At 42.7% G+C, this 25797-nt stretch overlaps 1 protein-coding gene across 8 annotated transcripts in view; it reads left to right on the top strand.

Annotated features, from left to right (window-relative positions):
- NR2C2 (nuclear receptor subfamily 2 group C member 2) overlaps positions 1-25797 on the top strand; it is a 56810-nt gene that overhangs the window by 12364 nt on the left and 18649 nt on the right. For 7 of the 8 annotated variants that reach the window (XR_014545303.1, XM_083602741.1, XM_083602742.1 and 4 more), the window contains 7 exons: positions 8244-8354; positions 11647-11847; positions 13812-13914; positions 16153-16332; positions 17376-17523; positions 18507-18600; positions 18936-19069. Coding sequence is in view for 7 of the 8 variants with exons in the window: in XM_083602742.1 (XP_083458868.1) it covers positions 8244-8354; positions 11647-11847; positions 13812-13914; positions 16153-16332; positions 17376-17523; positions 18507-18600; positions 18936-19069 (971 nt within the window). In the remaining variant the exon portion in view is untranslated. Of the gene's footprint in view, positions 1-2629; positions 2737-8243; positions 8355-11646; positions 11848-13811; positions 13915-16152; positions 16333-17375; positions 17524-18506; positions 18601-18935; positions 19070-25797 lie in introns of those variants that run through there. The other variant, XM_083602744.1, reaches the window with a different exon arrangement.

Below are 25797 nucleotides of genomic sequence, written 5' to 3'. Positions count from 1 at the left end.
TGGCCAAGAGAGCCAGCGTACAGCTTCCGGGTCATGTGGCCAGCATGACTAAGCCACTTCTGGCGAACCAGAGCAGCGCACAGAAACGCCGTTTACCTTCCCGCCTTGCTGTTAGCTGTGAACTAATCTATGTTTTTCTGATTAGTGTAATCTCATATCATCCACTTGTACCATCCCAGCCAACACATTTTTTATTTCTGCACCAGGCTTCTAACTTATAATAACATACAGGAACTGTTTACAGAATGGGTGTTAAGTGATTGTGTATTTCTGTCAAGGAGGTCATAGATTATGCTGTTGATAAGTAGTTGCCCATTGTCTGTTTCAAGCCTGCATTGTAGAGTTCTATTTCATTTATGCATCCTTTGCATACAGTAAGCCCTCAACTTATGTGGGGGTTATGTTCTGGGGATCGTTCCTAAAGCCAACATTGTGTATAGTCAAAACCCATTAGGTTCAATGGTGGGTAGGATTGCCAAAGTCATTTTCCCTGGAACCCTGCCCCATTTATTTATTTATTTATGCATGCCATGCACATAAAGCTGAATGCACACAAGTTAAATGTGTGTAGGTTGTTGGCTTACTCTATCTTTTAAAAATGGCCAGGAGCCTTATCATCTTCATCTAGTGAAAATACTGTCTTCATTTTCCCCAGATTTAAATCCAGTGACCGTATCTTAAGGCTAGATGACTGTTTATTAATAAAGATTATATCCCAGTTTTTTTAAATCTGTATTTGAAATTAAAGTTTGTTAAAATTTAATGAAATATTCCTTGAAGTAAATATAAGTAGAGTCATGGTGTTAAAATGTTATTGGTATTTTGTGTGACATAGTCACATTGTTCAACTAGTTTCCTCTGTTGCACAATATAGTTATTGTAGTCCTTTGTTTTATCAGTAGCATTGCAACATCTACTTTTTACATTTGGGTTTTCTGTCTTGTGTTTAACATTGTCATGTACAGTAGTGCATTTTTTGTTTCTAGGTTTTTACTCTTCAATATCACTAGCCAAGCTGTCCAGTTAACTGAGTTAATTCTGAAATAGTCTTCAGTTCAGAATAACCAAATACATCTATAGACATTATTTTTTCTGATTAGCAAAATACCCATGAAATTATTGGAATGTATGTTATATTTGCTTATTTGCATTACTGGAGGATACTGACATTGAGTGGGCACTAGGACACCACCAGGTGAACGTTGTTGTATTCCATTCATTTGAAGAGAAAGAAAATGTTAACCTTTAGGGTGAGAACAGATTTATCTACTTGCTCCTCATGTAACAAGGACCCTCTATTCCTAGGTGAAATATTGTACTCAAACCTCTATATATCCCATGGCTAAAGAGGCAACATATATTGGCTTCACATAGTCTGCCATTATTTGTGGTTGCCATACTCCTCTTTCTTCCCTTGAGTCCTCTGGCACACACAGAAAAATCAGGGGAGTCTGATTTAATCCATTGTGCGGAAGAGGGGCAAGAGATTGGTTTCTCAGTTGGCACAGTGAAATACACCCCTGAAAACGTGCAGGGAACTTGGAGTTTTGCATTGAGCATGTGGGAGAGGGATTGTCACCAATTGATCTATGACCTTTCCCTTCCTGTCAGTTTCCAAACTATGCCTATCCTAACTACCAGTAAGGTGCTTGAAAATAGGAAGGCGGACAGACTCGGACACAAATGAGCATAAACGTTATGTGGATTGAGGTTTTGCTTGGACAGGATGGTCTTGTTAGCTGCTGAAGTACTGTACCGTAGTTGGTCTAATAATACAGTAATTTGCCCAGTGCTGGGGGAAGCATTGCAGTTCAGCACAAAGCATGTCACTGAAAGTGCCATCTTTAATTTAACCACTTTCTGAACAATAATAACCTGACGCTATGCATAAATTTATGCAGTGAAAGTATATTGCATATAATTTTTTGTAATGTCATGGTTTCAGCACTTTAAAAAAGCTGAATCAACATAATGTGGTCCCCGCCCACCTTTTCAGAAGTTTCTGTGATTTTCGAAAATTTTAGTGTGTTGTGTTAATTTACAAGACTTATAGTTATCTAGTTGTTGTTGTTGTTGCTCCTCCAGAGAATTAAAATGGTAGCTTTAATTCTTCTAACACATACCATGAAATTAATGGATTTATCATTATGTGCATTAAAACTGATTCCAGGGCAAAATATTTGATGGGTGCACAAGAATGTAGTGTTTGTTTAGCTATATTAAGTTAATGAACTGTAAAGATAAAATATGTCCCATAGGGAACAAACTAGTTTCCTTTTTTTTCATTTTACTGGTCTGAAAATTATTCAAGAGCTGGATAAATTATTTTCTCTTGAATTTTGCTACTTTGTAGTTTTTATTGAGCAGTAGTAGTTGGGCACAGGGGAGACAAAGAGAAGGAAAAGCTTTGTAACCTGGGTACATCTCCCCCAGTGAAATTAATTGTATTATTAGACAAACTGCTTCAGCAGCTGGCAAAACAGCAGGAACACGTCGATTCTGCTTCCTTGGTTACAGGGAGTGATAGTGTACTTGACCTTCAGAGGAGCAGGGTCATAGAGAGGGCATTTTTAAACAATTCTGTCTGGTTTTGTGATTGGAATCTTTATAAATGGAGCTCGGATACAAACATTTGAGAACAGACTAAAACTGATCTCTTCGTTCCTCTTCGATTGTTTTGGCCAAAGAGCTTTGCTGAAGAAAAATGTAAATAAAGCTGCAGAAGGATTTGACACTGTAAGTACTAGAGTCTGTACAGTATCAAGCGAGAGGCTCCAGGAAGCAAATGATTCAAAGGTTATTGAAGATGGGAGTGTTGTTATTTTTAAGAAGAAACATTTATGTTAAATGTATAGTCAGTTCACTTTCCTTATCTAATCCTTGTAAATGTTTTAACTTAACAGCAATTTTAACTAAGAGTGTATTGCTAATACTGCTCCTAGTTTAAATTGATTTAAAATTCAGAATATTCTAATTTCATAGTAATGAACATTTATCTGGAAACTGACTTCTAATTAATAGTTTGAATAATTAGCACCACTTGTTCTCTTTAAATAGTATGTACAGTATTTTAGCACAGAATTTTAATCCACAGTTTATAGCAGTTTCTACAACAAGCGTATTAAGATTTAGTTTGTATTTCCTAAACTAGAATATACTGCCTTTTGCTCAACAGAAATGAAGGGTTATTACAGGTTAAAATTTCAGAGTAGGAATAAATCTGATACCAGGTAAACTGTTTACCTACCTATTGCCAAATGCTGCAGATGACTAACCTTTTTCTGACCTGTGTATAAAGGTGAGATTTAAAGAGAAACCAATGGGTACTGACTGTAATAGTTGTAGAACTACAGATATATAGGATTCAAAATAAATTAGTTAGAACATGTTGGGTAGCTTTAAAAGTGGAGTTAAATATTTAAAGTTAAATGTCCCTTTTTTTACATAATGCAGCATCTTCTCAACATTTGCTATATTTTGTCGGTGTCAGAAATGCAAAACAGAAAGCTCTTGTATTGTGCTTTTGAACTTTCCTTATGGATAACAATAGCATTCTGCAAGTCTTATACCATTTTATTGTGTGGGTGATAGCTAATGTTAGTCATACACAGAGTAACATTGATTACTGGGGGGGGGGGGCTATTCTGAGTATGACATTATTGGATATCACCTGTTTATTTACATAGCTGGTCTGTTTCATCTAAGATCTGTAGGCAGTACAGCACCAAGGACCAAGCTGAGGAGCTGCAAACCACTTGTATATTTCATTTGTGTTTACCTAATTAACACATTTTGCATAGAATTTTAATATGGTGGCTTTGTGTGCTTTCCCCATGATACTCCCTGTAGCTGCAAGACTACAAGTGACATTCTGAGGATATTTTTCTTGGGAAATAATAATTAGTTAATTGTGTTCTAAATGTAAAAAAATAATTAGTACCCAGATAACACTGTTGCATGTGTTTCATATTAAAAGATCATTCCTTTGTATTTATTTTTATTTATGCACTGTTTTATTTATGCATTTAGTCTCAATGTGGTGTAAAAGGAACACAATACTATATAAATAAACATTGGTTAAAACTATAAAAATAAAATTAATTCAAAATACCGGTATCTTCCAGGGACAAAAAGAAAAGTCTCCAGTAGGCACCAGAAGTTCAGAAGGGAGGGAACCTGTCTTACCTCAGTTGGAAGGGAGTTACATAAAATGGGCCCACAATTCTGAATGCATGGCTGCTGGTAGATACAAGCTGTATATAAAAGCCATGGTGGATCACTGGCAGTGACTCCCCCAAATACCTTAGTGGTGTCTTCAAGAAATAACGGATCAGGTAGTCCTTGAGGAATCCTGGACCCAAGGTATTAAGGGCATTGTAAATTAACACAAGAAGCTTGAACCTGGATAGGGATTGTTTTGTCTTTACATGCTTTTTGTTCTGTAGAATTTATATTTGCTTAAGGGAATAGTTGTGAAAGTAAGAAATTCTGTTTGTCTTGTGTGTGAAAGGACACTGAGCAAGATCACTTATTTGATGACAAGTGGCCAGAACTTTCTGTTTGGTCAACTGCTAGATGCATATTCCAAATTTGCAAAATAATAGCAACATAATGATTTATATTGTCATATTTGTAAGACTTGTCTGAGGAGTCTCTGTGTGTGTGTGTCTCTCTCATTCTTTCTTTTGCCCAAGATTCTCTTACATAGAAAAAAATGGTTCTATCACAATGGCTCAGTTGAGATGCAGTACCAAGTTGTTGTTTGGCATTATATACACAAGTCTTGGTCTTGCATGCTCCCTTCTCCTTATGCTATCCCTGACTTTGGCTGCAGTCCTATCTATACCCACTTCTTTGGGAATAAACCTCATTGAACTCAATGGGATTTACTCCTGAATAGATCTGTACAGGAGTGTGCTATTAGTCATGACAAACTATAGTTTGTCGTGAACATCTGAACTAAGCAGGCAATGGAAAGAATCTGAGCATGCTGTGGAGGAGGGAGTGCATGATTCTGAGGCTCAATTACTTTTGTATGGTGAAAGAAAGCAGGCTGCAACTACAGATGGGTGAAGGGTTGGGCCCGTCACTGATGCCAGAAGCTACATTTACCAGAGGCTTGTTTGCACAACCTAAGCAATAACCCTTAGTGTCCATTTTTTCTTTCTCCCATAAAAGTGAATGACTGCCATTAGTGCCTAGCAGAGCAGGAGTAAACTGCTGCAATTGCACACCAATGTGATGGTGAATGGCCTGGCCTCCACTGACAGGGATCCCACAGAGAGGTCTTTCATACACACATCTCAGGTATCACTCAAAAATGTGACTTTTTTTTTGCCTGCCCCACATTATACTTATGCTTCTATTTTAAATTAAGATAAAAATTAACAACTGTATACTGAACTCTTTTTATTTGAAAACCCCCACTAATATCCTGCCTATGGTGGCTCACAAACATCAGTTCAGGCAATATACAGTTTGTAGAATAATTAAACAAGTGAACAAAATAGCAGCTAAATTCATAGAAGGCAGAAAGAAACTAAATCAAACTAAAAATCAAACTAAATCAAACAGCAAAACAGAAATGGCATTTGCAGCTCACCAAAACACTGGTAAAGATGGGGCAGTGTGAGCCTCCTGGAACTGGGATTTCCACAGCCCAGCTGTGCAGTTGAAAAGGCCCCTCTCATTCCCTGACCACTTAGTCTTCAGTGGCAATTGGATGCAAAGCGGGGCCTCTGATGAATATGGCAAGCAGGCTCAAGGTTGGAACAAAACTATCCTTCATGTATCCTGGTTTCAACCATTGGGGGCACAGGTGGGGAATCCCTGGCCCCTTTTCAATCCCACCCCTTTTCTACAAGGAAATTATGCTTGTGGAGGATCATTTGCACAAAAGGGCCTTTCCCCATTAAATCGCTGCAAACGGGGATTTTGTGGGTAGCAGCTGAGGAGTGAAGAGTTAATCTTCCCTTTTCCACACTGTGCTACTCCATCCTCAGCCAGGTGATAACCAGCATTTTGAATTGTGCTCGGAAATGAATAGGTACCCAATACTGATTGAACAGTATGAAAAGCATTTGTGCTGAAAAATGGGCCCGCAACAAAACTCTGGCTTCCAAATTTTGTATCAGCTGAAGTTCCTGAACAGTTTTCAGAACCAACTTTCTATCGAGTTTATGTGACCAACGTTAGATCTGCTTTTTACAGAAAAGGGCACAGTTGGTACATCTCCTGAAGCTATGCAAGGGTCCTCTTTCCCACAGCCAGTTAGTAGTCTTGAGAGGCTGTTGAAGAGGCTTACAAAAAAATCTAGTACAGAAACAAAAAATACTTGGTATCCTAATGGAGCCAGGCTAATTCAGGCAACATTTCCTGCCATCAAACTAGTTCTTCCTTGTTGTATATGGTAACAGCCCCACCGAAATCCTCTGAGGCAAGGCTGGCAAGCTGAACAACTGGATTGTAATGGAAGCAGTCTTCCCTTGCTGGCAGTTGCCAGGCAGCAGGTCCTCTGAGGCAAAGGACCAAATAAACAAATCAAAATGCAGATAACTCAGATTTATAGCCCAGGCCATAGGTGTGTAATTGCAAGAAAAAAGAGGTAGATTTCAGTGACAAAAACACTCCAACCTGTAAGGTGCAGTGGCTATGTTTGCATGTCACACAGTGATTTAGCAAAACTTGCACAAGCAGGAAAAAGCATAGTTCTAAGTTGCCTTGTTTTGAATTTGACCATATTTAGCTTGTGGGGTGGAGAGAATAACTGGGGGAGGGAAAGAGTGTTGTCCCTGTCAATCTTCTGAGAGGGAGGCTTCAAGTCCTTGTTCCTTTCCCTGCTGGACTCTATAGTGTTAAAAGGAACAGGCATAAGGCTGACTTCCAGCCCTGAACCTAAGCATTTTGTAGCTATATAAGGTGAGCAGGATGTTTCCGGAAACTGGTAGCCATTTTCCTTCCACCACTCCTAATACCTCCCCATATTGTGGTGGGAGGGGGATTTCTTTTAATGCCACAACACACATTCATGAAAACCTAATGCCCACCTCCAGAGTCCTATAAGCTGTTTGCGTCTCAACCTGGCCAATTCCTCCTCCCATTCCTTTTCTTTTTTCGCCTCAGCTGACAACATCCATATGCCATTCAAATGAGCTCAGGGTTCTGGAAAGAAGTAAACATAGACCATTTAGGCTGCTGGTATATTATCTGGAGAATCAGAATAATGTTTTATATAATTCTACATACTCAAGAAGCCCCCTGAGTATGCAGAAACCATCGTTGTTATTTTTATATGCCTTAATTCATTGCCAAAAGGATATTCACTGAACCACCCAAGTTCAGTATTAGAAGAAACAAGTGGATTTGCAACACAGTGCTGCAATCTATCCTTACCTCCTAAGTGGAGTGCTGCTGTCCTGGGCTCCATATACAGCCAGGAACAAGAGTCTTGCAGTCCTCTTTATGTCTCTTGGGCAAAGGGCTCAAGGGTGGGAAAGGGCCTCTCCAGGCCTTCTCCAAATACTCCATATACAGGGTTGCCTGCTCCAAATCTGAACCTCCGTTTTCTTTCCTCTTCTCCCACAAACAACTGATGTTCCAACATTATATATCTTAACTGCTTCCAACACAGTCTCAGTAACTTCTGGTTCCATTGGTCCTTCCTTCTCCCCCTTCTGTTGATACAAACTGTTGTTTGCATTTTGTAACCTTGCAGGCATTTTTGTTACTTCAAATAAATAAGACAATCTTCTGCATATCCAGGAAGCCCTCATCTAGAAACCACTCCTTTATTTTTAAATGACCCTATTTCATTTTCAGGCACTCAAGCGTCTGAGTACACTGTTAAAGAGTATGATCATGATGACTCAGTATTTGGTTGGTTGTAGAAGGAAACTTCTAACTTTCCTTTCAAAAATGGAAATGTCTGTGAATGTCTTTTTTTAAATGCCCAAACAATCAGTACTACCCCATATTTAATTTTGTATATGATTTCTGGTGATCAGTGCAACACTTACTACCTTAACACTAGACAAGTAGCATCTTATCTATAGTCCTAAATTGGGGCATCCGATTTCATGGCTGATCATCCTGTTAGAGGAAGTGTTAGTCCTTTGGGTATGGGAGTATTAGCGAATTGTTTCAGATAAACATTTCCTGCTGGAAGTACTTAGTATTTGAGTTTTAACCATTTTCACAATTTTGTTTGCCATGCATTAAATCAGTTTTTAAATTATTCAATATAGGTGCAAACCGTACAGACAACATTATCTGAATCTCCAGTGATGACCAGCCCTTCCCAACGCATCCAGATAATCTCCACAGATTCTTCAGTAGCTTCACCACAGCGCATTCAGGTATAAAGGTTTTCCCACGTGTGAATTTGGTTATATCATCTGACTTTTCTCTCTAGCTGCTAAAACTGTATTTTAAATCATAAAATAATTTTATTTTAAAAAGAATCATAGTAGGAAGGGATCTTGAGGGTCATCTAGTCCAACCCCCAGCAATGCAGGAATCTCAACTGAAGCATCCATGACAGATAGCCATCCAACCTCTGCTTATAAACCTCCAGTGAAGGTCCACCACCTTCCAAAGGACTCGGTTCCACTGCTGAACAGCTTTCACCATCAGAAAGTTCTTCCTGATATTTAATCAGAATCTCCTTTTTTGTAACTTGAAGCCATTGTTTCGGGTCCTAGTCTCCAGAACAGGAGAAAACAAGTTTACTCCAACTTCCATGTGACAGCCCTTTAGATATTTGAAGAAGGCTGTCATGTCTCCTCTCAGATGCCTCCTATTCCGGCTGAGCATACTCAGTTCTCTCAACCGTTCCTCATAAGGCTTGGTTTCCAGCCTTTGATCATCTTGGTCGCTCTCCTCTACACTTGTTACAGCTTGTCAATATCCTTCTTAAATTGTAGTGTCCAGAACTGGACAAAGTTTTCTAGATGTGGTCTGACCAAGGCAGAACAGAGTGCTACTATGATTTCCCTTGATCTGGAGCTAGACTTCTGTTGATGCAACCTAGAATAGCATTAGCCTTTTTTTGCTGCTGCATCACACTGTTGACTTGTGTTAGGCTTGTGGTCTACTAAGACCCCCAGATCCTTTTCACATGGCAAGCCAGGTGTCTCCTATTTTTGTGCAGCTGGTTCTTTATCCCTAAGTGCAGAACCTTACATTTGTCCATATTGGAATTCATTTCATTAGTTTGGGCCCTGTTATCCAATCTGTTGAGGTCATCTTGAATCCCAATTCTGTCTTCTGCAGCATTTGCTACCCCTCCCAGTTTGGTGTCATCTGCAAATTTGATGAACATCCCCTCAATTCATTCATCCAAGTCATTTACAAAGGCATTAAACAACAATGGGCCCAGGACAGAATCCTGTGGCTCCCACTTGTTACTTTTTTCCAGGATGATGAGAAGCCATCAATGAGCATTCTTTGAGTTTGGTCAGTCAACCAGCTACAAATCCACCTAACAGTAACCTTGTCCAGCCCACATTTTATCAGCTTCTCCACAAGAATATCATGGGGGACTTTGTCAAATGTCTTCAGTTTAGCCTTGAGGTCTTTAACAGTAATGTCACTGTTGTTGTTTCCCCGCCCCTACATTTTTTACCCATATGCTCTCAATCCGCCTTGCATGTTCCAAGTCATGGATTTCTTCACATGTGTACACATCCTTTACACAAAATGCTACCCCTCATCCCTTCCTATTTGGTCTATTCCTTTTGAATAGGTTATACCCCTCAATTTTTGCATTCCAGCCAAGTGTCTCATCCCACTAGGTTTCAGTAATGTTTATTAGCTCATATTTGCCATCCTGTATTAAGAGCTCATATTCACCTTGCTTCCCATTCTCTGTGTAGTAGTCTAGAGACAAGTGAAACCATGCGTCATTCCCTCCAGCTGTTTTCTTCTTATAGTTTCCTGCCCTTTGACAGGTTGCTATAGCACCACCTCAGTTTCCTGTGCATCAGTGAAACTGCTATCCCCAGTACCAGCTGTTCTCCTGTCGTCTGTACTATTGTCTCCCTCCCCCTCAAGTTTTAGTTTAAATCTCTCCTGATCAGATTCGCAAGATTCTTAGCAAGCACATTCTTGCCAGCCACCATAAGGTGCAATCCATCTCTTGCCAGAAGTCCTCCTTCAACAAAGTAGAGACCGTGGTACAAGAATTCTAACCTTTCCTGATGACACCACATGTGCAGCCAGTGGTTTACTTCCAGTTTTTTCCTTTCTCTTACTGGGCTACAACCTTCAACAGGAAGGAAAACCAGAAAAAACACCTGAGCCCCAAGGCCCTTCAGCTTCCTACCCAGAGTCTCATAGTCCCTTGTTATACATCAAGGGTATACTAGCAGTATTGTTTGTATCCACATGAATCATCAGGAAAGGGTTGAGGTCAATAGGCTGTATAAGACGTCTCTGTCGCATCGTGAATCTTTGCATCTGATAATACCTCCTGTTATCTCCGCACACTACTGTCTCAGTCCCCTTCAGTAGGGAATCACCATTACACCTCTCTTCCTCATTTGAGGAGTGACAGGAATTCTTCTGTACATTGTACCTTACCTCAAGTACTGAGGTCTGCAACTGCTGTCCTTGCTCCTCTGGTCCAGAATTGGTGTCTGAGATGGGGGCGTGCAATCAATTTTGCAGCTCCAGTGAGAGAGCATGGCTCCTGAAAGTCCTGCTTCTGTATGTCCTATTCCTCCAGTGGTTCGTCTTATGCACTGGACAGCCTTTTCCCTTCCTAGGGGCACCCCTCACTGCATTACTGTTCCAGGACAGTCCACTCTGCTCTATCAAGAAATTCCTCACCTTGCCCAATAACTCAAGTGTGAGTTACAGTATCTCTGCAGGTGTGAGTTTTCTTGGTTCAGGTGTAGTTTTGTACATTCTCAAGCAGGAGACAAGCATGGCACAGATGTTGCAGGCCACTGCAGCAGCTTTCTTGCCATCCATGTCTCTTGGTCCTAGATCTTTCTTCTATGTGTTCAGTTTCATCCTTAGTGAGAAGACAGTATTATTACTAATAGTTATTACTTAACAACTGCCAGATTTTGTTTCATTATTGGAACTGTATTTTATGTTTAAATCTTGGCACAGAAATTATTCATGTTTATTTGTGCATTGTGGATGATGTGTGCATTGGGTAGAATCCAGTTGGTTCTTCTAGCACTGTTGTTCCAAAGGAGGCATCTGCTAATGAAGACGGGGAGACCAGTTTCCTCCTTTCTATTGCAGTCCAGCACCCCCCTAAAAAAAACTGTTTTGGAGGGTTTGGGGACCCTTCAAAACAAAATTTCAGGGGGAATTGTGGACTGTAGTGGGGAGAGAAAACATACAAAAATAGTCTCTTCCACTGATCCACTTCTCACTGGATCAGAAGTCTTTGCACTTGTGCAAATGCACCAATTGGATGTAGCCAATTCACATTCCATACTGATTTGCATTCTGGGTTGTCACATACCTATCATGTACATAAAAGTTTTTTACTTCTTCTATACCCTTTTGTGACTTAACTGCACATATAACCTAGCAATGCAGGGAAAACAACATCACTTTATGAAGTTATAAAATATGATTCTACTAAATTGTTAAATCTCACATGATAAAATATTTCCATTTTTGTTATAGATTGTCACAGATCAGCAAACAGGGCAGAAAATCCAAATAGTAACAGCAGTGGACTCATCAGTCTCCCCAAAGCAGCAGTTTATATTGGCTAGTCCAGACGGAACAGGAACAGGGAAAGTGATATTGGCTGCACCTGAGGCTTCTAATACCAAGCAACTTATCTTTACCACCACAGATAACATTGTGCCAGGCAGAATACAGGTAAACACAGCAATTAAATAAGGGTATATGTGTCGGCCATTAATAAAAGGAAACATTACATAGCTTATTAAAAATAAAATGTTTGTTTCATGGGATGATATATGCAGCGAGTATAAGATGTACATGTGAAACAAAAGTAATCATATTCACCACAATAAATAAATATGAATGCTAAACAAAAATAATTGTTTCTGAGAATGAATTATGTGTTATATGAGGCAGAAGGTATATAGTTTTTCCTGGGTTGTTATATATACTGATTCAATGGATATGCTTAATGGTCAGTTATAACATGTCTTGTTACAATCTGATTCATATAAAATGATTTACCGTTGAAGGATTGCTTGTTTTATCTGAAAAAAATGTAAGTGCTGCCGCAGTTGAGGTGGCTACTGATCAGCTCCTCGCAGGGTTATTTACTTAATTATACAATAATTTTTATCCTGCTTCTTCACTCAAAGTGGCTAACAAAATATAAAAACAAACACAATAATAAAACAAACCATAGTTAAAACAAGTTACCAAAAAACTAAGGCAAAAAGCAGCTTGAGAGAACAAGAGCAATGAGAGCCAGAACAATTAATTAATTAATTAATTAAATTAAGTAACAAGCAAGTCAAAGTTTTGAACAGACATCTTCAAAATACTGGCAGAATGCAAATGGGATGTTATTTTGGGGCAGGGAATTCCAAGTGCTGCCACAGAGAAAACTTGTACATTGTCACAGAACAGCTGGTCTTAAAGGATAGGGTAATTCACATGGGAAGAGTGGGTGTTTCAGGTAGCTTGATTCTAAACCGTTTAGAGCTTTAAGGATAACTGGCACCTTGAATTGCACTCAGAAATGAAGGGGCAGCCAGGGTACAGTAAGACACCAGTTTGCCCCGTGAATATTTTATTGATACAGTAAGACACCAGTTTGCCCCGTGAATATTTTATTGATACAGTAAGACACCAGTTTGCCCCGTGAATATTTTATTGATACAGTAAGACACCAGTTTGCCCCGTGAATATTTTATTGGCAGCATTCAGCACCAATTAAATTGAATTGAATTTTTCAAGGGTAGCTCCACATAGAGCATGTTACAGTAGTCCAGTCAATATGCGACTAATGCATGTTGGACCAATGGTAGGTCTGACTGCACCAGTAATGGGCACAGCTGGCACACCAGCTGAAGCTGCACACAAAAGTACTGCAGGCCACTTGAACATATTGTAACAAGACCAGATCCAGAAGTACTCCTAGGCCTGATCTTAAGAGGAGTGCATCCTGTCCATAATAGACTGATATTTTATCCCTATTCTAGTAGGCCTACTGGCTGATAGTACCTCTGCCTTGTCCAGATTTAATTTCAGGCTAGTCACTCCAAACACCAATTCAGTAGCTCTCCAGAAGGAGATGGCAATAAGATATAGAACTGAGTTATAAAAATTGCCTCCAGAAGATTGCCTCAAGGGCATGCTAGTCTGCAAGACTTTTGGCTTGATTAGGAATGTATGGAGCAAGCCTGCCATATGATGCCAGCCAGAAAACATTTAGTTGTGGAGCTGCCACTAATGTGATTTTTCTCTTTCCATTGGCCTGTTGTTAATCCAATATAAGGTTTTTCACGTTGTCTTCAAACCACACCTGCACCTCTGTATCCTTTCCCCCTTTTTTCTTACTGTATTCATATTTGTCCATTTCGTTATTTTTTAAATCTCAACTTTTTTGCATTTTTGTTACTTACTTACTCACTGCTGCTACTTCTGCATGGAACATCTCCCTTTCCAGAGTCTCCATACTTCTCTCTTTCTTTCCTTGCAAAGTACCTAAAATCCTTTCATTACTTCACTTTTCTTCTATGTTAACTTGAATGGGACTTCTTCTGATACAACTATGTTTAAAATATTTAGGCAGCTCCTTTTTCATTTAATTTGAGATGGAGAGTGGCACTGTAAGCCTTCTAAATATTTCATTTTAGATTGTGACTGACTCTGCCTCTGTGGAACGTTTGTTGGCTAAAACTGATGTCCAGCGACCCCAAGTAGTAGAATATTGTGTTGTCTGTGGAGACAAGGCATCAGGTATGTTCTGTAGGAGAATTATAAGATGTGGTGCAAGAAATTGACTGTGCTCACGGAAGTAAAAAAATGGCACTTGTGGATTGTTAAACAGATGAATTTGATTCTAGAACATTGTTCTGGCAAAACAGCTCAAGCTAGATATTGCCCAGCAGAGTATAGTTCTATTCCACTTTCTCCTGAGAGTAAGTAGCAATATTATGAGGGCCTGGAGAAGAATAAGCTGCTACATGGCATAGGTGGTGTTGAGGAAGCTTCTGATTGATGACATGAATTGCCTGGCCACATTTGGGTGTGCCTGGCATAGCAGTTTCACAACAGATGGAAGTTTAAAATCAACCCCTAAGAGCTGTTATACATCTTGATCCTTATGCAAGCAAAACTCAAGCTTACAATCCAAATATACAACCCTCAGAAAATACAGTATTTATCACCATCAGGGTAAGCCTGGGGATTATTTCAAATATAGTCTGCTCAACTACAGTCATACCTCAGGTTGAAGTAGCTTCGGGATGAATATTTTCAGGTTGTGCTCCATGGCAACCCGGAAGTAACGGAGCACGTTACTTCCGGGTTTTTTCCACTCACGCATGCACAGACGCTCAAAATGACGCCACACGCATGCGCGGAAGAGGCGAAACACAGACGCGCAGTCGTGTTACGTTCATTTCAGGATGTGAACGGGGCTCTGGAACGGATCCCGTTTGCATCCAGAGGTACCACTGTACTTTTAACTTCAAATTCTAGTATTTTGACGCTCCTACGTACATCACACCAGTTAGCAACAGAAACACAATAACAAGGCCACTCTTGTTTCCTGAGCTGAATGAAAGCATAGATAGCATTTTCTGCTTTCTGAATATCTGTGGGTAGATACATAAATTCAAAATCTGGCATAGGGCTAAGTTTTCATTTTTTAATGCAGAATTCAGTATTAATGCCACTTCTGCTGTCCACCTTGTTTTAGTCAACTCATTGCCAGTGGCATAGCGTGGGGGGTGCAGGGGGGGGCAGCCGCACCGGGCGCAACATCTGGGGGGGGGGCGCGCTCGCACTCGCAGCTCTCTGCCCGAGTGCTAAAATCCACGGGTTAGGGGGCGCAAATTACTTGCCTTGTCCCGGATGCTGACAACCCACGCTACGCCACTGCTCATTGCTGCCTAACAATATAGGAGGGACATTGTTTGAAGAAACAGCAGCAAAAACTCATGCCAAACAGCATTATCCCCCTAAGAGAAGTTTTCTCTTGTTAATGGTTAATTTGTGCCATGCAACATGAGGACTCCTAATGCTGACACAAAATCAGAGCGGCCAACATGGTGTAGGCACTCACCCAGCAGCAGCATCACTGCTCTTTACCTAGACAGGGGTGAAAGGTCATTGGCAAGGTTAAGACTTTTTGGGTGTGCACCTGTGCAGCCCCAACCTGACCACCACTCTGCCCCACCCGTTAGGGTTGCTGCCATCAAGGGGCACTGTGGCCCCCTCCTGCCACGTCAGCCACTCTTGCACAAAATTCAGTGGCTAAATTGCTGACTAGGAGCCAGACAAATGCAGCATACATCATGCCGTTCTTAAAGCCCTGATCTGTTTCTGGTCACAGTTGAAAATATTGATGTAACCTTTAAGGTTATATGGTTATTATTCTCCCACATGAATCTGCCTCAGTGTTACACTCATCCCCAGAGGCCCCTTTTCAAGTCTTCCACCCTGGCAAGGAGATTGGGCTTATAGCTGTGGTGCTCTGATCCACTTGGTACTGAGTCTGATGCGTTTCATTTGCCCATGACTTAGATTATGAGTTAAGCTGGCCCTACACTGGCATATATTTAACTGTTTTGTGTTTTCTACTTTTAAACCTTGTTTTTTGGTGTTTTGAATGTTGTTAGTTGGTTTGCCTTCAGGCTGAAAAGCTGGATAAGAAATATTCTAAATAAAATAAATGCTATGAGTAACCATTTTAGAACCATACTAGTACATCACTGATGGGTTTAATACACCCCAGTCTAACTAAAAGAATAGCATGAGACTTGTGTGTCTATGTGTGAAACCTGAAAATGCATGCAAATATTTGAGGATTTTCTTCTGATTGGAATACAATGCATATTAAAAATGTGAAAAAAATGAAAAGCAAACCACAGCAACATCTGAACAAAGTACCCTGCATATTATAAAAAATAGTTCTAAAATCCACCTTCCTGTCACATTAGTTGTATATTCTTAATTTCTGGCTTTTTTTAGGTCGTCACTATGGTGCTATCAGTTGTGAAGGATGCAAAGGCTTCTTTAAAAGGAGTGTGAGGAAAAATCTGACCTATAGTTGCCGTAGCAACCAGGACTGTATCATCAATAAACACCATCGGAATCGCTGCCAGTTTTGTCGGCTAAAAAAATGCCTTGAGATGGGAATGAAAATGGAATGTGAGTCTAAAATACACAGAGTGGTTCTTTGTCTATCAAGTGATAGATATGCATAGACAACCAGAACAGTCTAGTCTAGTATAGTTTAGAGGCTTGTGGTTAAAATCAATTTCTATTGTTTTTTAAATAATTTTTCATTATCCAAAATCAAAATTTATTTCATGTTTTATATTCTAAGCCATAATTTTTTGATCATTTGCATGGTGAATGTTAGAAATAAGCATTAAATGACTTATAATGTTTTTTGTTACTTCAACCATGTTGCAGCAGTGGTTGAGGTTTGGTAATATTCCAATCACAACATTACAAAAATAGCTAAGATGCTATTCATAGTGAAAGGTGTATCTAAAGGTCAGATACCTTGAAAAATGGCAGTATGATAAGAAATAAGAAAACAGCCACAGGGCATGAGATCCAGTAGCCTAACAGTACAACTAGGCAGAACATTGGAACACTACTAAGTAAGATGGCATGACTTGACAGTGATGAGTAATGTCTAGGATGGACATGAAAGTTATACGATGGTAGAAGCAATGAGGTCACTCTTAACTGAATAGAAGCTGCTTTGTAGGTAGCTATTATGCTTCATAATGCTGCCATGTCTGCGGGTATCCAGTCCTGGTTTAGGTATGATTCATAGTGCCAGAGCACATGGAAACGCCGTTTACCTTCCCACCACAGTGGTACCTATTTATCTGCTTGCACTGGTGTGCTTTCGAACTGCTAGGTTGGCAGAACTGCTAGCTGGGGCAGAGCAATGGGAGTTCACCCCGTTGCACAGATTCGAACCGCCAACCTTCCAATCAGCAAGCTCAAGAGGCTCAGTGGTTTAGACCACAGCGCCACCAGTAATCAGCCATCTCCACATTTCTGAGATTGAACTATTGGGTAGAACTGGAACTGGTGCAAAGCATTCACTTTCACTGAACCAAATTGAACTAAGACTGTATGCAAGCTAAAGTCCTGCTTTAAGAATGTACATGTTTTCCAAGTCTTTAAATGAATGATTTACTTTTAAAGCTCTGTATCTTTATGTGATTTAGCTGTACAGAGTGAAAGGAAGCCATTTGATGTGCAACGTGAGAAGCCAACGAACTGTGCTGCTTCAACAGAAAAAATCTATATCAGAAAGGACTTGAGAAGTCCTCTAATCGCAACCCCAACTTTTGTAGCAGATAAAGATGGGGCTAGGTATGTGACAAATGAATCTTACTGAGGTGTATGTAATTCTGAGCTCTTTCAAAGTCACAGAAATAGAAGATAGCATTTAAAACGGGACTCAGTTGGTTTCTAATTAATCCCTAGTTTTGAGATGGTTCTTTCTTGTGAGTTCAAATGCTATTATAATGTATCAGTATGGAACTTTCCATACTTACTTGGATACTACCTGTCTTAAGTAATGATGTTAATAAGAAAATATAGCTTTTTATTATTCTTATTATTATAAAGGACACAATACAGCTTAATGTATGACAGAACCTTGCCTCAAAGGATTTGTACTGTTAAGGCTGAAATGAGGCTCTGATATTGTAAGCTCCCTCAGACAAAGACTTGTCATGTGCTCATCTCTGTTGTATCATGCAAAATGAAAGGGCCTCTTTCTTTCACAGAAGGCATTGTGATCCAGCAAAGGCTCTTGCTGGAGCAAGTGGGGAAGGGATTTTTACTGAATTTCCTCTTCCTTCTGCAGTCTCTCTTCCAAGTAGCCACTCACCCTGTTCCAGAAAGATCCCCTAAACTTCTAGTTCATGTTTGGGGGGGGCATACAGGGTAGAGGATGAATTGGTAAAAATCGTTCTACTCCTTCCCAGCAGTGTTGTCGTTGCATGAGTGGAGTTCTGCTTACAGGATAACTGGGTCCAAGTCCTAAAGTGTTTACCTGTCTATATGAGAATAGCCAATATTCACATTTTAAATCAGAGGTGACTAACCTGTGGCCCTCAAGATGTTGTTGCATGACAACGCCAGTCATCCCTGGCTGGGCCTGACAGGAATTGGCTTCTAACAATATCTGCAGTGCCATGGATTAACTATCCTGCTTTCAAACTTGAAGATACTTTGATAGAGAAATCTATCAAAACTGAAAGGCATGGCACTACTTTTGATTATCTGAAAGGGAAATGGTGTGGTTCTTTAATAATAGATTATTACTCATGCTCCCCTTTTTTGAACAGATCAGCTGGCCTTCTTGATTCAGGGATGCTTGTGAATATTCAGCAGCCGCTAATAAGAGAAGATGGTACAGTTCTCCTGGCTACCGATTCCAAGGTATCTTCCGTAGATTTCACTTTCTGTGCAGATATATATGAATACATCATTCCTCACAAGGAGCACAGCTCAATAAAACTATTGAAGGATGATTGTGTAGAGTAGAGCATATCCCAGCAATGAAGAAAAAAGACTTGGCTCAATCAACTGGCCAATTTATATTTTGTTTATTTTTGTTTATTTTTCATTTTTCAATGTAGTTTTAAATTGATTTTCTCTCCATTGCTATATTGGGAAAGTGGCATAATGGTTTTAATAAATAAGTTTACTTAACATGTATTTTTGCGCATATATATATATATATATATATATATATACATACTTTTCTTTTGTAGGCTGAGACAAGCCAAGGTGCCTTGGGGACGCTAGCAAATGTTGTAACTTCACTTGCCAGTCTCAACGAGTCGCTTAATAATGGAGACACTTCTGAAATTCCACAAGAAGACCAATCTGCAAGTGAGATCACTCGGTAGGTACTTCATTATTAAAAACTTACTTGACTCATCTCCGAGTCCATTATATGTAGTTAGTTAACTGAATAAACTAAAGCAGTAGCATGCCAGGCTATGGATAATAGGCAATGCCTTATATTAAAGCATCACTGTCAAGTTCTATATTTAGATTCTGTCATCAATCTGCATAACTTTAATTACTCTGTTCAGCATTTCAGGGAATGGGTTATAAATAGCAAGATAACAGAATGCTGCTGCGAAGATATTATGACAGTGAAGCGATTTTCTGTTAAACTATTTCTAATTTGCTGTTTTCTAGTCATGGGATTCTACTACAGAAGACTCTCTTTAAGTTTGTAATGGATACAAATGTGACCTAGAACAAAAACTTTCAGTGTGGAATGCTTCTATTCAGACTCCCAGCCATTTTGTTTCATTTCATTCACTGACAACGTTCAGTCTTTGGAAAGTGGGGGTGGGGAATTCAGCCCTTGGAGTTCTTATACCTCCCTTTTGTGTGTAGAAGTTGCTATTTTGGTAACAAAAGAATAAGTACTCAGTGGCCTGGTTCGCATGTCACAGTAATAATAATAATAATAATAATAATAATAATAATAATAATAATAATAATTTTTTATTTATACCCCGCCCTCCCCAGCCAAGGCCGGGCTCAGAGCGGCTTACAAGCAATAATAAAAACAAGATGAATGATTACAACTTAAAAACAAAAATAAAATACAACATTAAAATAATGGAACATTAAAATATTAAAATGTAGCCTCATCGCAGGAGGAGAAGGAAAAGAAAAAAGAAAGAGAGGGAGGGAGAGAATCAAATTGGCTCCAAGCCAAAGGGCAGGTGGAACAACTCTGTCTTACAGGCCCTGCGGAAAGAAATCAGATCCTGCAGGGCCCTGGTCTCATGAGGCAGAGCGTTCCACCAGGCCGGAGCCAGAGTTGAAAAGGCCCTGGCTCTGGTTGAGGCCAATCTAACTTCCTTAGGGCCTGGGACCACTAGGGTGTTGTTATTTATGGACCTTGAGGCTCTCCGTGGGGCATACCAGGAGAGGCGGTCCCATAGGTACGAGGGTCCTAGGCCGTGAAGGGCTTTAAAGGTCAAAAGCAGCACCTTAAATCTGACCCTGTACTCCACTGGGAGCCAGTGCAGCTTGAAAAGCACTGGGTGAATATGCTCCCATGGCAGAGACCCCGTGAGGAGCCTCGCTGTAGCATTCTGTACCCGCTGGAGTTTCTGGGACAGCTTCAAGGGCAGCCCCGCGTAGAGCGAATTACAGTAGTCAAGCCTGGAGATGACCGCCGCATGGATCACTGTGGCCAGGTCGGGGTGGGAAAGGTAAGGGACCAACTGCTTGATGCGGCGAAGGTGGAAAAATGTCGCCTTGGCTGTTGCTGTAACTTGCGCCTCCATGGAAAGGGAGGCATCAAGGATTACACCCAAACTCTTAACGGAAGGCAATGGCACTAATTGGGCCCCCACAAGAGAAGGGAGTTGGTCCCTCATCCCCATGCCATCCCGACCTAGCCATAGGACCTCTGTCTTCGAAGGATTTAGTTTCAATCGGCTCCCACGAAACCATCCAGCCACAGCTTCCAAGCATCTGGTCAGTGTGTTCGGGGCCGAGTCGGTGTGGCTATCCATCAGCAGATAGAGCTGAGTGTCATCAGCATATTGGTGACAGCCCAGCCCAAAGCTCCAGATAATCTGGGCAAGGGGGCGCATAAAGATGTTAAAAAGCATCGGGGAGAGAATTGCGCCCCGCGGCACTCCACACACCAAGGAGTGGCGCGACGACGTTTCCCTCCCTAGTGCCACCCTCTGTCCCCGACCAGAGATGAAAGAGCACAGCCAGTTATGGGCTATGCCCTGTATCCCCACGTCTGCGAGGCGGTGGTCCAGAAGATCATGATCGACCATGTCAAAGGCTGCTGACAAATCTAAAAGGATCAGCAGTCCTGACCCACCTCGATCCAATTGTCTACGGAGGTCATCTGTTAGGGCAACCAGAGCCGTCTCCGTCCCAAAACCAGGACGGAAACTGGACTGAAATGGATCTAATGCCGATGTTTCCTCCAGAAACCTACCAAGCTGTTCAGCAACCGCTCTCTCAATTACCTTACCCAGGTGTGATGGGATGGTGAGCTGCTTGTGCGTAAAATCCTGATCCCTCAGAGTTTGGCTAAGTTCCCAAACCTCTGTCTGTGATGGAGCTCCTTAAGCATGGCTCCATCAATCGCTCGTTGAATCGGACAGTGGGCGTTTACGGAACTTCTTCCAGCATAAAAGCTCCTTAACGGAAACGCGTCTTCTGGACTCTCGGCGTGACAGTTTCCGCCGAGGAGTGGGTGTCCCTACGGGAGGTCCTGAAACCTCTCCACTGTTCTCGCTTGAAGTGTCTCTGAGTCCTCCCTCCGACTCACTTTCCCTTGTAACTCCACTTCTCCCCCTGCTGGTCCCCTCCTCCGCTGAGTGGTCTCTCTCACCCTCCATGAGCCCTTTCACCTCCTTCGTCTCAGATGACAGTTCCCTGACATCCACCTCCCCTCTAGGGCCCCCTTCACCCCCTTCCCTCCCCTCCTCTGTGGGAGGCGAGGGAGCAAAACCCCTGAAGGAACCTCCCTCATCTTCCGAAGTTTCGAACACTTCCCTCCACCTTTTGCTGTTCCCGGTTTCCAAGTACTCCTCCTCCTCGGAGTCTGTACCCCCTTCCAACTCCGATTCCCTGAATCCCTCCAGTTCCTCCTCATCGTCGGTGGTGCCAAAGTACTCCCTCCGGAACCTCGCTACTGTCTGAAGTTTCCTGGGGAACCTTTGGTGGAACGTTTCGATCAAGACCTCGTCATGGACCTCCTCTGCCTTCACCCAGGTGTTTTCCGACTCCGGTTCCCCTTCCCACGCGACCAAATACTCCACCTGATTACCCTTCCACCTGGAGTCGATGATTTCCGCCACATAGTTGCGGCTTTCCCTTTCTTCTATGGCTGGCCCCCGTGTGGACACCCCTTCACCTTCCCCCCTGTATGGTGACAGTAATGACCTGTGGAATACTGGGTGCAGTTTCATGTGGTTCGGTAACCGGAGTCTGAAAGCCACTGGGTTGACCTGTTGGATGACCTCAAATGGTCCCAATCTTTTGGGTCTCAATTTCTTGCAACTCCCCTTGAACGGCAACCCTTGGGTTGATAGCCAGACCCGACTCCCCACCCTAATTGTTTCACCTTCCCTTCTGCTCTTGTCTGCCTGCCTCTTATATTCTTCTTTGGCCCTTTCTAAGTTGTGTTGGAATTGACGATGGATCGCTTCCATTTCTTCTACAAAAAGTTCAGCGGCCGGAACACTCCATCTCTCTCCTCCTTCCCCTGGAAACGCCCTGGGGTGGCACCCATAATTAGCCAAGAAGGGGCTCATCCCTGTGGACACATTCTCTGCATTATTGTAAGCAAATTCCGCTAGTGCCAACTTTTCGACCCAATCGTTTTCTCTGTCATTGACATAACACCTCAGGTATTGTTGAAGGATACCGTTTGCCCTCTCCGCCTGCCCATTGGTCTCAGGGTGCCTGGCAGTCGAAAAGTTGACCTCTACGTGCAACAAGCTCATAAGCTTCCTCCAGAATCTGGACGTGAACTGTTTCCCTCTGTCGGAAACCAGCCTCAAGGGGGCGCCATGCAGCCTAAAAATATGTTCTACAAACAATTTTGCTGTCTCTTCCGCCGTGACTGCATGTGAGCAAGCTACAAAGTGACCCATCTTAGTTAACTGGTCTACCACGACTAGTATGGCGGTTTTCCCCTGGGATTTGGGCAGATCAGTCATAAAATCTATCGACACCGCCTCCCACGGTCGTTCTGGTGTGGGTAACGGTTCTAATAACCCCGCTGGTGCCCGCCTTTCTCCTTTGGCTCTCTGGCATTGGTCACACCTTCTCACATACTCCCGTACATCCTCCCTCACCTTGGGCCACCAAAACTCCCTGGTCACCAACCACATGGTCTTGTGTTGCCCAAAATGCCCCGCTGTGGGATTGTCGAGCAGCTGTTTCAGTACTCTCCCCCTCAATTCCCCTTCGGGTATATATAGCGCCCCTTTGTAATACAATGCCCCGTTTCTTTCTTCAAAACCTCCGGGGTCTTCTCCCTCTCTCCTTAAACCTCTGAGCTTCTCCTGGGCGTACTCATCATTTACCGTTCCCTCTACCAGTTCTCTTTGCCCCACCCAGGCCGCACCACACACCCACACACTCTGGGATAATATGTCTCTCTTCTGGCGCTCCCTCCCCCTCCAAATATTCAGGTTTGCGAGAGAGAGCGTCCGCTCTGATGTTTTCTGGACCTGGCACATAGCAGATTTCAAAATGGAATTTGGAGAACTCCTGGGCCCATCTCACTTGTCGTTGGTTGAGCACTCGTGCCGTTCTCCAATACTCCAAATTCTTGTGGTCCGTACACACTTGCACCTTATGCTGTGCGCCAATTAGTAAGTGTCTCCATCTCCGGAACGCTTCGTGAATGGCGAGTAGTTCTCGGTCATATACCGTGTAATTCCTCTCGGATTTGTTCAGCTTACGCGAAAAGAAGGCACACGGTCTCCATTCCGACTTATTGCTCCCTGGCTGAAGCAGCACCGCCCCCACCGCCCGGTCTGAGGCATCAGTTTCCACTCTCATGGGTTTTTGTAAATCCACATGCAGGAGCTGTTCTTCCGAAGCGAATGCCTTTTTCAATTCCTCAAAAGCGTGCTCCGCCTCCGCCGTCCAAACGAATTTCTTCTTGCTGCTTAGACAGTCCGTGATGGGAGCCGTTAAGTGGGCAAAGTTCTTGATGAATTTACGGTAAAAGTTCCCAAACCCTAAGAACCTTTGCACATCTTTTTTCGTTTTCGGTGTCTTCCATTCCAGCACCGCCTGTACCTTGCCTGGATCCATGGCTAATCCCTTGTCTGATAAGCGGTACCCCAGGAAATCCACCTCCTTGGCGTGGAACTGACACTTCTCCAATTTCACCCACAACTGGTTTGCTTGCAGCTGGCTCAGCACTTCCCTGACATCCTTTACATGCTGCTCCTCATTCTCTGAATATATCAGCACGTCATCGAGGAAGGCCACGCAATTCTTGTAGAGCAAAGGTCCCAGTACATGGTTCATGACCGATTGAAAACAGGCGGAGCCTGCTTGTAATCCAAAGGGCATAACGAGATATTCGAAAGCCCCTAGGGGGGTGAACATCGTTGTCTTCCATTCATCCCCCTTCTTTATTTGTATCAGGTTGTACGCTCCTCTCAGGTCCAGTTTCGTGAATATCTTTCCCTTCCTCACCCTGGTCAAAATGTCATCAATCCTGGGCATGGGGAAAGTCACTGGTTCTGACACGGCATTTAGCCGCCGGTAGTCCGCGATCAATCTCGGTTTATCCGTGTTTTTTTTGTCCACAAAAAACACTGGGCTGCCCCCCACCGCTCTGGACTCTCTGATGAAACCTCTCTTCAGGTTTTTGTCAATAAACTCCCTCAACTCCTGCATTTCCCTGTCTGACATGGCGTACAGCTTGCCCACGGGGAGCTGGGCCCCAGGGACCAGGTTAATTTGGCAGTCAAAGTCTCTATGCGGTGGTAGTTTATCTGCTTCCCTTTCGCTGAAGACCTTGCTCAGGTCAGCGTATTGTTTGGGCACCTTCCCTTTGTCCGCCACTTCCATCCCTGCTAGGGAGGCTTTTGCCCCTTCTGGCACCTTTCCCTCTTTGCAGTGTTCCAGGCAATGTGCTGACCCAAAGGAGACCACTCTCTGATGCCAGCCCACTAGCGGGTCATGCAACGCTAGCCAGCTCATTCCCAAAATGACTGGCGCCCCTCCCAGGGTGGCTACATTGAACGCTATCCTTTCAGTGTGCCTTGCCACCCTCATAACCATTGGGACGGTCTGTAGGCTAACTTCTCCCCCCAACAGCTCCCTCCCATCGATCGTGGTGACCTGCAGGGGGTTGCTTAAAGGGAGTGTCTGTATCTGGTGTTCAGCTGCAAACTCCTTGCTCATAAAATTACAGGAGCTGCCTGAGTCCAACAGCGCCTTGGTCTTTAGTGGGTATCCGTTTGCCAGCTCTAGCAGCACCTCTATTACTAGAGCTGGTCTTGGAGGTTCCGGAGTGGGCACTTTTACTGCTCCTTGGCCTGTCTGCAGTGCCCTGACAGAGGCAGACAGGCGTTGGCTTTTACTGGCTCCTGGACTTCCTCCTCCTTCCCCCCAACAGCTCCCGCCATCCCTTGCCATTCCTTTCTTTGCGGGCAGACTCTGGCAAAGTGACCTGGCTGCTGGCAGAGGTAACATTTCTTGGCGCTCTTTCCCTCCTTCTTCCTCCCTTCACTGGGATTTGAAACTGCGCGCGCGCGCGCTGTTCCAACTTCCATCGGCTCTCCGGGCGGGAAACTGGGTTCTGGAATCTCTGGAATGCGGAAATCCCTCCAACGCTCTCCTTTCCCCTCCCGCTTCTCCAAGGCTCTTGCCTCCTGGCGCGCTCCAATGGTCAGCGCTGATTTGGTCAGCTGGTCCATAGACTCCGCCCTGGGCGCCCGGGAAAGTTCGTCTTTCACCGCCGAAGAAAGCCCCTCTTCAAAGAGCATTTGAATGGGTTCCGCCGATAGGTCCCACCCCAATTTATGTATCAACATTGTAAACTCAGTCCAGTACTCACGAACCGATCGGCTCCCCTGTTTGCAAGCCATCAATTGTCTGCGC

This window comes from Podarcis filfolensis (assembly GCF_964270895.1).
Source record: "Podarcis filfolensis genome assembly, chromosome: 2".
NCBI classification, from domain to species: domain Eukaryota; kingdom Metazoa; phylum Chordata; class Lepidosauria; order Squamata; family Lacertidae; genus Podarcis; species Podarcis filfolensis.
This window is presented reverse-complemented; position numbering and strand designations above follow the sequence as displayed.